The sequence below is a fragment of the Ruditapes philippinarum genome, unplaced genomic scaffold, assembly GCF_026571515.1.
Source record: "Ruditapes philippinarum isolate M1 unplaced genomic scaffold, ASM2657151v2 ctg575_1_1_1_1, whole genome shotgun sequence".
NCBI lineage: Eukaryota > Metazoa > Mollusca > Bivalvia > Venerida > Veneridae > Ruditapes > Ruditapes philippinarum.
Window position 1 is genome coordinate 7,589 of NW_026857358.1, and position 17,221 is coordinate 24,809.

Consider the following 17,221-nt stretch of genomic DNA (forward strand, 5'->3'; position numbering starts at 1 on the left):
TTACTCAGTTCCTTATCAAAGGACATTTTCAATATCTTTACTGACTGTCGACACAATAAGACACATTTCAGACAAGCCAAAACGACATTTTGACATGATAACACTACTGTTTGAAAGAATAAAGAATGTTAAGACAAGTCAATATCACATTTTGAAAAGATTAAACTACTGTTACGCATAATAAGGCAATGTTTAGACAAGTCGACAAAATACTTTGGCAACACAACGGTAATATTTGACATAATACTACGATTTATAGGCAAGATAAAAAGACATGTAATAACATGAGGCAGCTATGGCGTTCCATAATTTGGCGTTTGGTAAGAAGTTCGGGTTTCTGTAATATGTCCCCGTTTGTTGTCGTCTGCGTCATCACTCAAATCTGAACTACCTGATGCCTTATTCGAGGACACAATATCATCAAAATTCTTTCTTTCCTTGGAGCATACGTCTTTGGAATAACCTTCCGACTACTATATAGACAAGTAAACCTGTTGGTTAGTTCAATCATAAAGACCCCGCATAAATGTTTGTAGTGTCGAGTAGAGAAAGTGAAAATGGAGGTAGAGGGAAGAAAAGTCGAACAACAACAAAATGAAAATACACAGACGGACTTAAAATCCGTCAGACAACCTCGTCAAAAAAAATTCTTCGCTTTATTTAGATGTGAAAAGTATGAAACTACGTTTTTAACTTTTACTATCATCAGGGGCGTAGCTAGGGGCAATTTTAAATATATCTAACACGCAGGCCAGGAGATCAGGGGGCCGCATAGGCCCCTTTGCAGTTCATGGGCAGAGCCCTGGTGGGGTTCAGTGAGCATAGCCCCCCGAAAGCTCTACGGATTTAGTCATTTAAGGATGATTCGATTATACAATTTCACCTGCATTTAATATCACATAAATGTGGTTTAAATCCTAAAAAAGCAATTTTATGGGGCAGCACGAAATACCCAAATATACCCAAATACACCCAAATATACAAAATATTGCCCAAATATACCCAAATATTGCCTAAATATACCCAAATATTGCCGAATTATACTAAAAATAAATGTTTTATACTAAAAAAGTGCTGTTTTAATCATGAATACAATATACACTTTCACTAAGATATAATCAAACATACCCAAATATACATTTTCCTATCATTGTGTTTTGAACCAAAATACAGTATATGTACTCCATTAAAGCTATTTTTTAATAACATGGACATTTGTATATGATATGTAATTTCAACAAAATTACACCTTAAAAATGTAGACAACAAATATCATATCTTGAATTAAAATTGCAAGTACATTCATAAAGAACCTATATTGTAGATAAGCAAATGTCACAACTTTATTTTCTTACAACATCTTTAAAACTGCCCATTTCAACGGAATGAATGAAAGCTTTAGCAGGCTAAGTCATATTATTTTATAAATATTTATTTATTTCTCATTATAATCTATATTTTATACAAACAAAAATAAATATTGCTATATTTGGGTGTATTTGGGTATATTTGGGTATTTCGTGCCGCCGATTTTATGAAAGACTTATTACACCCAGGGAGCAGAGACTCTGCAGGGAGATACTAAACGCTGGCTCTTTCTTATTTAAATGAGAGTCCTCGATTCATCCATTGTAAAGCTCTCGTAAAAAACAAAGCTGAAAAGGGTAATAACAGTTTTTTAAACTATCCAATTTAAAAGCTTGTTTTTCAAAAATGGGAGAATGTTATGCCAAGTAGACTGTAGAACATCTTTCTCGTTCTTTTGGATTTTTCTTTCACTACAAATTTCACCCAAGCAATGCAACGCGATTTTACAGTTTAATGTTCAAATCAAAACGAAGAATAGGAATAATACATAGAGCAATAGCACCTTAATTCGACATACCCATTAATTCGACACCTTTTTTTTTCGACATCATGAAATCTCAAAATTAAGCGTTTTAGCTGATATTTTGATCGATATTTACGTCCATCATTCATTTGATGACGTCATGAAAAAAATTCAGACCACATAGGCACAGATTTCGCTGACATTGGTTAGTACAAAAGTGTGGCTCGAAAATTTGAACATAAAAAAGTCGCTTCTTAGGGAAACGTGTATGAGGTCGACCTATGTAACAGTAAAAATACTTCTTAATTTTTGTCAAATTATGCTATTGTTAACTTTTAAAACACACTTATTGAAGTTGTTTTTCAAACTGGACCTTCAACAGCTTGTCTAGAGTTAAATTTCCCGCCAAGGCGTGAGTATTGAACTTAGGAACCAAATTTAAAAGGAAGTTCGTTATTTTGACACATGTGACTGAATAAAACCAATTTAGAACTAACTTAAATCAAACTGACCAAATATGACATTCCATGTACGTATGTATATATTGTATTTGGCTGTGGACGAATAAGTATTAATTAGAGTATATAAATGTTACTCCGTTAACGATGTTTGTTATTGAGGTATTAGATGCCGCTAATAAATTCTCATATAGAAAAATACATTTCATTAGTAACATGTAATGGTAATGTTTCGTGATGTTGTTTATTCTAAAAAGCAGGTATACAATGTATTTGGTTTAAATGAACTTCAGCAATAGGTATATCAGTGTTTTATAGTTTAAAATTACATACTGATGCCTAATTGTGTATACATGTCAAGTGAAGCTAATGAAAAGAAATATTGCAGATGTTCGCCATCCAAGTTGATCAACGCTATTTCTATGGTTCAAAGTGGTGTAATATATCAAAGAAGATGAAAACACAATGATATTTGGCATCCTGACTGATAAGCTTAAGCTTATAAGCTGGTTTGAATCCAAACAGTGTGTGCTGACTGCAACACTACATGTTACCTGCTTATCTGTTATGAAGTAAAGATTAACAAGTCTTAGATCATTATGTATGGAAGAAAAACACGTTTAGGAGACTATTCACCTGGAAAACAAAACATTTGCCTTTATCAGTTATTTTAATACTGGTAGGCTACACGCTACACTGGCTCCCTTAGTTAACCTTTTCCCTTATATAAGCGTGTTTCGACGGCTTTTTGCCCCCCCCCCTTTTTGAAGCCTCAAATAATGAAAAATATGCCCTATTTAGACCCCAAACACTTGTTTTCGTTTGAAAAATGGTATTAAAAATAGTGATCACATTTTTGTCGCCATCCACTATAATATAGATACATCAAGTGGGTGTGCCAGAGAGGGATGTGCCCCCTTCTGTTTTTGGGGTTTGAGGGGGGCGGAGTCCCCCTCATCGCCAAGAAAATTTTGGACATGCGACAGGCTAAAAATGGCCTCAGGTCGATCTTAGGGTAACAAGTCACCGACGCTGAAAAGCCTTTTACTCTCTCAATTCATTGAGAAGTTGCAGCACTTTGAAATCAGTTTTGATGGAAAAAAGCAATGCAAAATAGTGATTTTTGGCAATTTTGAGACGTCCCCCCGTTGCCATGGTAACAGGAAATTTACCATTGAGCATGCTGTTACAGAGGCTATGGTGTAGTTAACATTTGTGCCAAGTTTCATTAGTATTGAAGCATTTTTCATAGTTTCATAGCAGTTTGAACTTGTTACAGGAGGCTTTTCAATGAAAACAGCCATTTTTCGCAATATGCTCATGGGGTAAAAGGATAAGTGGCAGATTTGCTTTGACTTTAAGCCATTAGAGATACATAATTAACTATAATCAGTGACCAGCATGAACTCTACCGATTATATATTCAGAGTAGGCCTATGATTTAAACTAAGAACTAATCTAAAAAAAGAAATGTTTCCACTTATAATACAGCCTGTCCGTGGTACATAATTTGCACTGCTGACGCAATGTAATTTGAAATCCCGCTTCAAAGATTAATAATTAACCTTTTTTTATATAATCAAATTATGTGTGTAAGATATACAAAAAATGTATCTACACATGCACATTTTTACTGATTCAAGAGATGAACTGATCGTGCTTTTTAATGCAATATTCTTTCATAATCATGTTTGGGTCGTAAAGTGTTATAGTGTTGGAATTCATTTTACTTTTATATTAATTGAACTTTTAATGTATTTCTTAAACCTTAATTAGGGTGTCAAATTTAGGATCACCATGTCGAAAAACCGGACCTTCAACAGACAAAGCTTATACTATTATTACATGGAAAACCTTAGATGCTACCTAAGAAGTAATGTTTGAAAAGCGTGCAAAAATGTGGGATACTGTAAAGTGAGGTGTCGAAATTAGGATATACATAAAAATGTTAAATTGTAACGAAAATTTATCGTAAGGTGTCGAAATATGGGTACTTTACTCTACCCAATGACCAAAAAGCAAATCAAATAATCTAGATTAAAGACACTCTTTTTGAAAAACATTCTACATCAAGGAAACAATTAAAAATAACATTGAAATTTGCTCTTAAAAGTCATCTAATTAGTGATGAAGAAGGTTTTGAAAATAGCACATTTTATAGATATATAGCGATGTAGTACACTTCTACTTGAATACTGAAGAACCTAGCTAGTATCTCAATGCATTTGGAGATTCTGTTATAGTATATGCATGACTATTAATCGGCATAATTCCACAATTTCGACACTTATTGAATGGTTCTGTTGGCTCCATCACATTAGCGCGGGCTCTTTCACCAGCACCGTGTCAATTGCTTGCATTTGAATAAATGTTAATACTTTATTTATTTAATCAAGCTCTAAAATAAGTTTTGTATTCAGCCAAAGGGGAGATTTGAATCATGTTCCATCTACGATAAAATTGGCAGTTATCACACATGTTAATATTTGGTAAACCTTCTAGCAACATAATTTTTGGGTATCACCATATTTTTACTTTTTTTGGTGTTTTTTTTTTTTTTTTTTTTCAAATTGTTAAAAAATGAGTCATTTCACTTCAATTATGTTTGCAAGAAAAATATAATCCTTCCAAAATTCATTGTTGAAACAATTTGCAACGGACTTATTTTCAGACACTCTGACTAGATGCGACATATTGAACTTATATGTCTCGTATCCATAACTGTCCATTACTGTCGGAACTTGCACACATATTTGTTATATTATCACATTAAAATTCATTCAAATCAATTTGTTTTAATATTAAGAACGTGCCCTATTCCGCTCAAAATAAAACTTAAGTCACTTATAGATATCACATTTATGATACCTAAAATTTAAGAAATTTCTTTTCAACATATTGTCTTACATGTTTTTTGTGATATCTATGACATGTCGATATTATCAAAATGTCTGCATTTTTATGCTCCCCGAAAAATTTCGGGGGAGCATATAGTCGCCGCCTTGTCCGTCCGTCCGTCCGTTTGCACTCACAGGAGAGTAATTATGTGGCTAGAGGGACAATAGGTAACTGTTCTTTCTCTTTGATGTCATTCATTCCGTAATGCTTTTATGTGGCTATTTTCTTTTGTGTGGCTAAAAAGAACAATAGCGAGAACAATAGAGTAGCCACATAATTACTGTCCTGTGAGAACTTCCGTCCGACATTTTTGTCCCCTTTTCTTGTCCGGGACATAACTTTGAAACAACAAGAGGTATCAACATGAAACTTTGTAGGTAGGTAGATCTCATTGAGTAGGTGTGCAGTGCACAAGAACCGTAACTCTGCCTTGCCTAATTTTTGAATTATCCCCCTTTGTTTAATTTCACACTTTGAACTTTGTCCGGGACATAACTCTAAAACTATAGAGGTATCAACATGAAACTTTGTAGGTAGATAGATCTCATTGAGTAGGTTTGCAGTGCACAAGAACCATAACACTGCCTTGCCTAATTTTTGAATTATGCCCTTTGTTTATTTTTACACTTTGAACTTTGTCCGGGACATTACTCTAAAACTATAAGAGGTATCAACATGAAACTTTGTAGATAGATAGATCTCATTGAGTAGGTGTGCAGTGCACAAGAACCATAACTCTGCCTTGCTTAATTTTTGAATTATCCCCCTTTGTTTATTTCACATTTTGAACTTTGTCCGGGACATAACTCTAAAACTATAAGAGGTATCAACATGAAACTTTGTAGGTAGATAGATCTCATTTGGTAGGTGTGCAGTGAACAAGAACCGTAACTCTGCCTTGCCTAATTTTTGAATTATCCCCCTTTGTTTATTTTACACTTTGAACTTTGTCCGGGACATAACTCTTAAACTATAAGAGGTATCAACATGAAACTTTGAAGGTAGAAAGATCTCATTGAGTAGGTGTGCATTGCACAAGAACTGTAACTCTGCCTTGCCTTATTTTTTAATTATCCCCCTTTGTTTATTTTTACATTTTGAACTTTGTCCAGGACATAACTCTAAAACTATAAGAGGTATCAACATGAAACTTTGTAGGTAGATAGATCTCATTGAGTAGGTGTGCAGTGCTTAAGAACCGTAACTCTACCTTGCCTAATTTTTTGAATTATCCCTCTTTGTTTAATTTCACACTTTGAACTTAGTCCAGGACATAACTCTAAAACTATAGGAGGTTTTAACATGAAACTTTGTAGGTAGATAGATCTCACTGAGTAGGTTTGCAGTGCACAAGAACTGTAACACTGTCTTGCCTACTTTTGGAGTTATTGCCCTTTTGTTCATTTTGACACTTTGAACTTTGTCCGGGACATTACTCTAAAATTATAACAGATATCAACATGAAACTTTGTAGATAGATAGGTCTCATTGGGTAGAAGTGAAGTGCTTAAGAACCGTAACTCTGCCTTGCCTTACTTTGAAATTATTGCCCTTTGTTTATTTTTACTTTTTGACTTTTGTCCGGGACATAACTTTAAAACTATTAGAGATATCAACATGAAACTTTGTAGGTAGCTAGATATCATTGGATAGAACTGCAATGCTTAAAGAACCTAAACAAAGCCTGGTCTAATTTTTGAGTTATTGCCCTTTGTTCATTTTTACACTTTGAATTTTACCCGGGACATAACTCTGATATCATCAGGAAACTTTATAGATAGATAGATCTCATTGAATAGAAGTGCAGTGCAAAAAAGACATAACTCCGCCTTGCCTAATTTTGGAGTTTTTGCCCTTTGTTCATTTTTTTATACTTTCCTGTGTCCATAACCTTCTCGGGGAGCATCACCCGGTTCAACCGGTTCTTGTTTTGTTTTATTCATAAAATTAAAAAGAATTGCAACTTTTTCAAAAGCTAATGTATTATTTCGTAATATTTTACGGAAAGAGCTCGTACTCAAGCTACATGTGAGGCGAGTTTAATACAAAAGTTGATGACTTTTAGGTACCTATATCTACATAAAAAACAAATGAATAATTTTATATAACTATGTAAAAATAGAGTCTAGTACATTATAATCAGGGTATATCTATTTGAAAGGCCCTGTTATAATCAAATACAATAAATTTGGTCTTTTTCATACATTGCGTAAGTTGACCGCATGCCGGATAGCACTAGTTTTTAAGCCATTTTTCGCAATGAAATGATTTGCTAATTTTTCACCTCCCAAAATGAATTGTACGAACGTGAGTATTTGGCGTATAGGCAGCTATGCCACTGATCATTAATAATTTGACAAAACCCATGGTATAAAATGTACAGTACGGGTAAGAGTGGTTTGGTTTAATTACTGGTCCGGCTAATTAATATTATGTGTGGTTTTGGCGAACTTAATATATATCAGGCCCGGTTCCACCGGGGGTGGGGGTGCTTTTTGAACATTTTTCCGTACAGAATTCATAATTTTTAACCTAGAGACCAAAAAAATTGACAAGGTTCAGCTAGGTTCTTCTCCTAACTAACAAACTAGTTTGTTTATTGTCCCCCGCCTTTTTGAAGAAATGTGTCGTGGAAAACACCTGCATCCCTACCTCCAAGTTCAAGGTCACACTTAGAGATCAAAAATTAACATAGTCTGTTTTAGGGTATATTTTGTGTCCGGTCAAGAACTTCTTCGGGATTTAAAATAACAAGGCACAAATAGTCACAATAAGAAGACGATATGTCAAGTACAACACCTGCGTCCCTACCTCCAAGGTCAAGGTCACACTTAGAGGTTAAAGATTTACATAGTCTGTTATAGGGTATATATTGTGTCCGATCTATAACTTCTTCATAGATCAAGGGATTTTGAAAATACTTGGCACAAATAGTTACAATAATAAGACCATATGTCATGCATAACACCTGCACCCCTACCTCCAAGGTCACACTGAGGTCAAAGCTTAACATAATAAATTTTTTAATTCCGTGTTTCATTTTAATTCTTTAATAAATTTATTGTTGCATTTGCAGATCTAACATTGATCATAAGTTTGGACTGAAAGTCATGAGATCCATACCTCAATCTTTTGAAATGGCACAATTTTATGCTTCGTATAAAAATTCCCCGAGGCGGGGGACGTTGGTAACTCTGTTACAAATTCTTGTTTCTGATTGTATTGACACTTATATCTGAGACTGGACAGAGAGGGTATCAAAATTACCGAAATTGTCTACACTACAGTACCATGTGTCCGGACAGATATGTACATGACGTGATTTAATTCAGATAAAAGCTTGGGTGTTTTGATTTTTGATTTTTTACATGATATACAATATTTCAGCAACAAATGCTGAAGTTTTGGATATTCTATTGTTTAGTCTGCAAATGATAATAGCTGGTGTATATGAGGTCAGGCATTGCTTTCTTGACCCCCAAATTTTAACGTCAACATTCTTGAAATAGACATTAAAATATTGCCATTTACGGAGGTTAAAATAAATTTATTTACTTAATTTTAGAAGAAACATGCATTTATTGTTGATAAAAAAGTGACTGACAACCACTGAACAAAGAAAATACTAAAATTAAGCATTTTCGGGGCTGTCCGGGTTTGATGGTTGTCCAGTTTTGGTGGTCCCCAACCAGTACACTTTATCACTCACAAGATTATTTCTATGAAATTGCTTACCTTTCAACAGGCTGGTGAAAATGCCCGATCGGGCTTATGTCATAAAAAATCATATTTCTAGAAAAGAAATAAAGATATTTCTTTCAAAACTTTCTTTGTTTATTGAGAATAATATTTAACATAAACAGAAAGAAAAATATTTGGCTACTGTCACTTTTGTGAGATTTATTTCCCCTTTTTCATGTTTTTATAACACATAATTTTTGAATTCCTTAAAAAGTATGTTACATATGCAAAGTGTAAAACAAATTAACTTCTTTAAGCTTTAATTCATTGCGCCAACACCTGTCAGCATACATTTCATTTAGTTTTCAGAAAAAACTTCAAAGTATAATGTTCAATGTCAAAGAATTGTCAAAATATAAATGCCAGAAACAGAATATTTAATCCAAAAATATAGAATAAAGGTATTGGCACAATAATCTAGAGCAAAATGAAGTTGTTGGACACATTTCTATTTAGAATTTTACATTACAATATAATTTTTATGAACTTCAAATATTTTGTTTCTAGAAAATGGGAAAAAGGGAAATAATTCTAAGAAAAAAAAGATAACCAAAATATTTTGATATTGATTTGTATCATATCAATGCTTAATAAACAAAACAAGTGAGAAAGAAACATATTATTTTTCTAGAAATATGATATTTTTGTGTCTAAGCCCGATCGGGCATTTTCACCAGCCTGTTCAAGATCATTCGTGAAAATGACTTGACCACCGTTTTGAGTGTGATTTTGGCTTTTTGTCAACACTTAATAGTACAGCATATACTACTGCGTAATTTCGATTTTTGCAAACGACATTTACTAAACTCTTGGTGACATAGAAAATTGAAAATAAGCTGATAAAATGTGATTCAGACGTTTTAATGAGGTAAGGCCGATGTACTTGAATAGTGCTTCACGCCGGAAAATGTGATTTTTAGCTCAACTATACGAAGTATATGGAGAGCTGTCCTACTCGCCCCGGCGTCTGCGTTCAGATTAAAGTTTTGGTGCAGTAAAATATTTTTCACTACAACTTTGTCATTTCTTAAGGTATCAACTTCAAACTTCATATATATGTTCCTTATCATCAAGCACATCTTATGTGACAAGGTTTATAACTCTAGCACCAATATTTTCAGATTTATCTCTCCTTGAACTTAGAATTTTCCTTAAAAAATACTGTTTTTTGTTACTCGTTTTTCTTAAAGGGAACTTCATACTTAAAAATTGCCTTCATCGCCTCGCTTTGGCGGTCATAACCTAGTAAATTTTTCGTTTAAACTCCACTTTATTTTCAAAAAAGTATTTTTTCAAGTTTTGGCTTTTTTAAGGAAACTTACCAATATTGTACCAATCATTAACTCCATTTAGTGACAAGGTAATAACTCTGCACCAATATTTGCTAGAATTATCCCTTTAACTTAGATAATTTATTGACATTGTTATTTTTTACCATCACTTTTTTTTTCAAAACCATTGAGGTATTTTTCTGCCATTTACTTTGTTTAAAAATCACGCTTTCAATTTTACAGACACTGCGGTCATAACTCTGCATTGAGTTTTTTGCGAATTATGCTCTTTACTTAGAAAGACAACATTGAATATGGGTAAAATCCACTTATTGCCTTAACCCTTTGAGATATTGCTTTGAAACTTTTAATGCTATTTCACATCATTACCCCCATCTGTACGCAAGAGAAGGTAACTCTGTCAAGGATTTGTTTTAAAAATTAAGGCCTTTTATCGACTTAGAATCTTGGTTAAGTTTTTAGTACCAGTCCACTTTTTGACTGAACTGTTTGAGATATTAATTTGAAAGTTGGAATACTTGTTCACTTTAAAAATACAGAGATTCTTGTATTGCCTTTTACTGCAAAAACTTTTTTTATTGGCAAGCAATAAAAAAGTCGAGCGCGCTGTCTTACGGACAGCTCTTGTTACTGTTACTTCTTTATTTCTTAAGGGATAAACTTCATACTTTAAATACATGTTCCTTATCATCAACCACATCTTATGTGACAAGGTTCATAACTCTAGCACCAATATTTTCAGATTAATCTCCCCTTGAACTTTGAATTTTCCTTAAAAAATACTATTTTTTACTGTTACTTCTTTATTTCTTAAGGGATCAACTTCATACTTCAAATATATGTACCTTATCATTAACCACATGTTATGTGACAAGGTTCATAACTCTAGCACCAATATTGCTAGAATTATCTCCCCATAAACTTAGATTATTTTACTTGAACAATGTTATTTTTTACTATAACTTTTTTAGTTTTAAAGCTACCGTATAAGTACTTATTTCTGCGGGCTTAAAATTCTGCGATTTTGGTTAAAATAAGGGGTTTTAAATTTCTGCGTATCTTATTTCTGCGGTGTCATCATTCTTGCATTGATGTTTTTTATTTCTGCGTTTTAATTTAGATATCTTTACAAAATTAACCGATACAAACAGACAACATTTCAAGATATGTTGATGAAACATGTACATTACTTCGGGTAAACATGCAGACGACTTATAATGTGTGTTCATCGTGATCACCATGTATCGGTATATAAAATATGATAAACAAGATCAACAAGGAAAGGCGGCGTTCAATGAACGCAATAAACAAAACGTTAATAAACAAAAATCAACAAAGTGCAATGACAACAATTAATTGTAATACTGCATGTGTATAAATATGTCAAAAGTGTGAAAAATAAACAATGGTAATATCACACGTAGACACAATATATTGTACAAATATAAAGGGTATGTTTATTGCACCCATCAAACTATAATAGTTTTATTTTTAAAATAAATCAAGCTTAGGATGAGCGAAAATCATACAAACATGACATTTTTTTAAACAAAAGAACAATTAAAGTATTTTTTTTTCTAATATTTCATTCATGACGGGTACATAAAGAAAAATTATTCCCATCTACAAAAGCTGATAACGGTACATGGTAATGTAATTATACAATACAGGTAGTTGACATATTCCGACATACATGTAGACATAGCGAAAGGCTTAATTTTCTGCGGTTTTTAAATCTGCGGTGTCGTTATAAACCGCAGAAATAGCAGAAATAAAGTTCCCGCAGAAAAATGTACTTATACGGTATCTACCTCAAACTTCAAATACTTATTCCTTATCATCAATTACATTTTATGTGACAAGGTTCATAACTCTTGAAGCAATATTTACAGATTTATCTCTCTTTGAACTTAGGATTTTCTTTAAAAAATAATATTATTATAACTTCTTTACTTTTTAAGGAATCTACTTCAAACTTCAAATATATATTTCTTATCATTACACACATGTTGTGTGACATGATTCATAACTCTAGTGTGACTATTTCCAGAATTATTCCCCTTGATCTTGGAATTTAATTCATGTTAACAATGTTATTGTTTTACTATAACTTAATACATAATTATACATTATTGATTTTTTTTTCATAGTTTTGTCTTCTTACTGTGTCCAGTATTTTATTAGTCGAGCTTCGCTGTCTCCTGTGACAGCTCTTGTTTTCATATAAGGTAGGTCTACTGAAATATTACACTTTTAAATGGCCTTTATCAGCGAATATGATAAAGTTGTTTGCAACCTAGTCAATGTATTTTCTTTGTTACTAATTAAGAAAGGTACGATAATTAGATCTAGACAAACTTTCAATATTTTGATTGCATACTGTGACTTAAATTACTTAATACAATTGTTTCCTGAAATAAATTATTCTTTGCAAACATATGTTGTCCACTTCTGATCTTGTTAGAAAATAAGAACAATAAAATTCCTTTGTAATTAAATCGAAAATAAAAATAATAGAAAACAATCAAAGGGCAGAAGTGTCTGCATATTTTATGCCTGAAATAATGCACCAGCAAAGCCTGAAAGTCCCCATGTGACCCTTACTGTGTTGGTGTGATGTCAAACTCCAGCAAAGCAAAAATGGTGACATAGACTATTTAAAGACAGGTTGAATATATTCTGGTTACTTTTAGCTTCACTACTCAATGTACATGTATATGGAGAGCTGCTAAAGATGCATGTGTGTTGAAGATTTTATTTATCCATGCCATGAAGGTCTAAATGTGGACTTCTTCATGTTTACTATGTCAAGTAATTTATAAAGAGTAAAAACAATGAAAATTCCTATAATTTAAATTTTAACAAAGCACACTTTCATTACTACCATCTCAATAAATATTGAGAAATTGCTATTTATTATAAAGTCTTCAAACCCCATTGTTTCCTTGAGTAAGAAATTTTTCATGCTTTTCTTTGTACTCACTTCAACAGACATATTACGAAGCTTACAGCTTTGTGGTTTCAGGGACGGATTTGGTGTCTATATTTTCTATGCAATCAAACTAAAATAAACTCTGTATGAAATGAATTAAAGTTTCCCTTGAAAAGTGCTCATACTCGCTGATAAAAGGCATTAAACCTGTGTAATAATTTGTACCATATATGAAAAAAATCACATTTTCCGGCGTTACCGCGATTCACTATTCACGTACATCAGCGCTACCTCAAAAAAGGCTTGAATCACATTTTATCAGCTTATTTTCAATTTTCTATGTCAACAGACGTTAAGTCTCCCAACAATAGAAATTATACGGTATTCTATGTATTGTTTTACTAATAAGAGTTGACGAAAAGCTAAAATCACACTCAAAATGGTGGTCAAGTCATCATTTTCATGAATGATCTTGAATAGTAAGCAATTTCGTGGAAATAATCTTGATGAGGGATAAAGTATAATGTCTTCTCAGCTGTTTGCAGCTATTCCTATTATTGGAAAATATTTAAATATAGATATCATATATGAATGAGATCTTTGTTCTATTTAACAAGTGAACTCTTTCCATAACTGTGCGTCAAAGATTTATTTAAAAAAAAAAAAAAAAAAAAAAAAAAAAAAAAAAAAAAAAAAAAAAAAGCTGTAAAAAAGCAATACGTAGGTCAGACTAATCAAAATGTATCATGCAGAATGAAATAAACATAGATTTGATATAAGAAATTGTGACGTTAATCCAGTTTCACATGTTGCGATCCATTTCGGAATCAAACGATAATAAGTGTTCATTGTCAGATTTTTCATTTTACCTATAGAAATTATAGACAACAACATGGACCGGTTATGTAAAGAATTCTTTTTGGATTCATAAATTAAATAATGATTCCAAATGGACTAAATAATAAAGTATTGTTTTGATTTATTAATAGGTTACATGAATATTAATATGTTTGTCTATTATCTTATTTTTTTATTAACACTGTCTAATAGACATCTGTATCACTGTTGATCCATTTTAATTCATGTACCAGCTTTTTATTTATAGCATAAATATTTGTTTCTACATGTTATCATAGTTTTGCCGCTAAACGCCATAACGTTTTTCGCGCGTTTAACGCGTGTTTAGTTATGACGTCGCTTCCGGTAATTTTATTATGTTTTGCACTGATGAAGGCATATAGCCGAAACGTTTGCAATTGAATTAAATTACTAAATGTTCGTGTTTGTGTGGCTTGTCTGATTAAAGATTTATTTCAAAAGATCCAATTAAAATGTCACTTTTTTAACGCATAATTTTCATTGTCTGCCATTTTGGGTGATTTCATAGGAGGTTCCTACGGTATCATGGTATTCCCTAAAAATGCATGATGTGGTATAGTCTTCGATTTAAGTTGTGAAAAACTTTGAACAGTTAAATTTGTGTAAAATTCAAACAATATGAACAGACGATATGTCAGTATATGGGATTGTAACTTATATTAAGTGACTGTGTAAAAACATTTAAGGGAAATAGAAGTCAAATATGAAGATTTCATAAAATAGATTTCTTACCATGAATATATTTTCATTATTCACAAAATTAAATTTATTGGCAGTTGCTTTGCAATTTATTGTGACAATTTTTGAAATATTAGCATCGTCATGTGTTGCTTTTACTAGCAGTTGCAGAAAATGTAAATACCATGATATCATAGAACCCTTATTGATATCATAGGAACTGAGTATATATACAAAAATGTAAAACCTGCATAAAACCATTTAAAAGTATGTTGCATGTGTGTTTGACTCATTTGATCTCTTTGTTAATGCATTTCAAGCGTAAATACAAGGCTACAATGTTCATGTCATGATGGTCTCATCTTTTGGACCTGGGTGATTTCTGACTTTCGGGCTTTACTGCAGTAGGTTGTGTGTAAATAAGGATCTGTTCATAGTCAGTTTTGATAGAAAAATATATACTAGTAATTTGAATTGACTCCATGTGAAAATCTGACGATATTACCACCCGGTTGAAAATTTTGACACCGAGAATCATAATGGACATAACCATAATTTTCGTAATCAGATGTTGCATACCTTGTCTATAACAATATAACAAATATCAATTTTTTTATGCCACCCCAGCATAGCGATTCACCTGTGTGTGTGTCTGTGTGTGTGTGTGTGTGTGTGCGAGCGTGCGTGCGTGTGTGTTTGTGTGTTATATAGATTATATAGTGAACTTAAAAAATCTTCTTGTGAAAAACCAGTTGTCCAATTTCAACCAAACTTGGCAGGATTGATCCTTGGGTGAAGGGCTTCCAAAGTTGTTCAAAGAATTTCATTCCATGCAGAAATCTAGTTGCCATGGCAACCAAAAGGAATTATAAGAATAAATTTAAAAAATCTTCTTGTAAAGACCCACAAGGCCTAGAGCATAGATATTTTGCATAAGGCATTGTCTGGTATGCCTCTACCAAAGTTGTTCAAATTTTGCCTCTTGCATCAAAATTAGACCCGCCCTGGGAGTCATAGGTTTTCCTTTTATGTATATAGTAAAAACTTAAAAAATCATCTCCTCGAAATTAACAAAGGCTAGAGGTTAGATAATTTGCATGAAACATTGTGTAGTGATCCTCTACCAAGATTGTTCAAATTATAGCCCTGGGCTGGGGTCAAAATTGGCCCCGCCCCAGGGGACATTGATTTTCACTATATACATATACTAAAACAATTGCCTCTAGTGTCAAAATTAGCCCCGCCCCAGGGGTCATAGGTTTTTCTTATATGTATACAGTAAAAACTTTTAAAAAAATCATCTCTAAATTGACAAAGGCTAGAGGTTAGATATTTTGCATGAAACATTGTGTAGTGAACCTCTCGCATGATTGTTAGGTCACCTGTCAAAGTGACAGGGTGAGCTTTTGTGATCGCTTTTCGTCCGGCGTCCGAGCAGACGAGAGCTACATTATGAGGTTTAGGTTTATGTACAGGCACTCTGTATGGGGTTCATTCCGTAGAGACATATATTATGTGGTTAAAAATGCTCTTATGGGGTTAAAAAAATGTCCTCTTGTGGGGTTAAGAGATCAAAGGAATAACCCCACAAACACGTCTGCTAAGTATGTCCGGCCGTCCGTCCGTAAACTTTTACTTTAAATGACATCTTCTCATAAACCACTAAGCCAATTTCATTCAAACTTCACAGGAATGTTCCTTTGGTGGTCACCTTTAAAAATTGTTCAAAGAATTTAATTCCATGCAGAACTCTGGTTGCCATGGCAACCAAAAGAAAAAACTTTAAATATCTTCTTTTAAAAAACCCAAAGAGCTAGAGCTTAGATATTTGGCATGAAACATCTTCTGGTGAGTGTCTACCAAGTTTGTTCAAATAAAAGCCCTGGGATCAAAATTGGCCCCGCCCCAGGGGCTCATTGATTTTCCCTATATGCATATAGTAAAAACTTAAAAAATCTTCTTTTAAAGAACCCAAAGAGCTAGAGCTTAGATATTTAACATGAAACTTCTTCTAGTGAGTGTCTACCAAGTTTGTTCAAATAAAAGCCCTAGGGTCAAAATTGGCCCGGCCCCAGGGGTCATTGATTTTCCCTTTATGCATATAGTAAAAACTTAAAAAATCTTCTTTTAAAGAACCCAAAGAGCTAGAGCTAAGATATTTGGCATGAAACTTCTTCTAGTGAGTGTCTACCAAGTTTGTTCAAATAAAAGCCCTGGGGTCAAAATTGGCCCCACCCCAGGGTGTCATTGATTTTCCCTATATGCATATAGTAAAAACTTAAAAATCTTCTTTTAAAGAACTCAAAGAGCTAGAGCTAAGATATTTAGCATTAAACATGTTCTAATGGGTGTCTACCAAGTTTGTTCAAATAAAAGCCCAGGGGTCAAAATTGGCCCCGCCCCGGGGGTCATTGATTTTCCTTATATGTGTATAGCAGAAACTTAAAAAATCTTCTTTGAAAAAACTCAAATAGCTAGAGTTTAGATATTATGCATGAAACATCTTCTAGTG

At 33.0% G+C, this 17,221-nt stretch overlaps 1 protein-coding gene across 1 annotated transcript in view; it reads left to right on the forward strand.

Annotated features, from left to right (window-relative positions):
* Positions 1 to 509: 509 nt before the first annotated feature.
* The window catches only part of LOC132749482 (protein Wnt-10a-like), a 119,881-nt gene continuing 103,169 nt past the window's right edge, over positions 510 to 17,221 (forward strand). Inside the window, exon 1 of the mRNA XM_060739230.1 lies at positions 510 to 673. Coding sequence (XP_060595213.1) covers positions 558 to 673 — 116 coding nt within the window. The 5' untranslated portion in view covers positions 510 to 557. The remainder of the gene's footprint in view (positions 674 to 17,221) is intronic.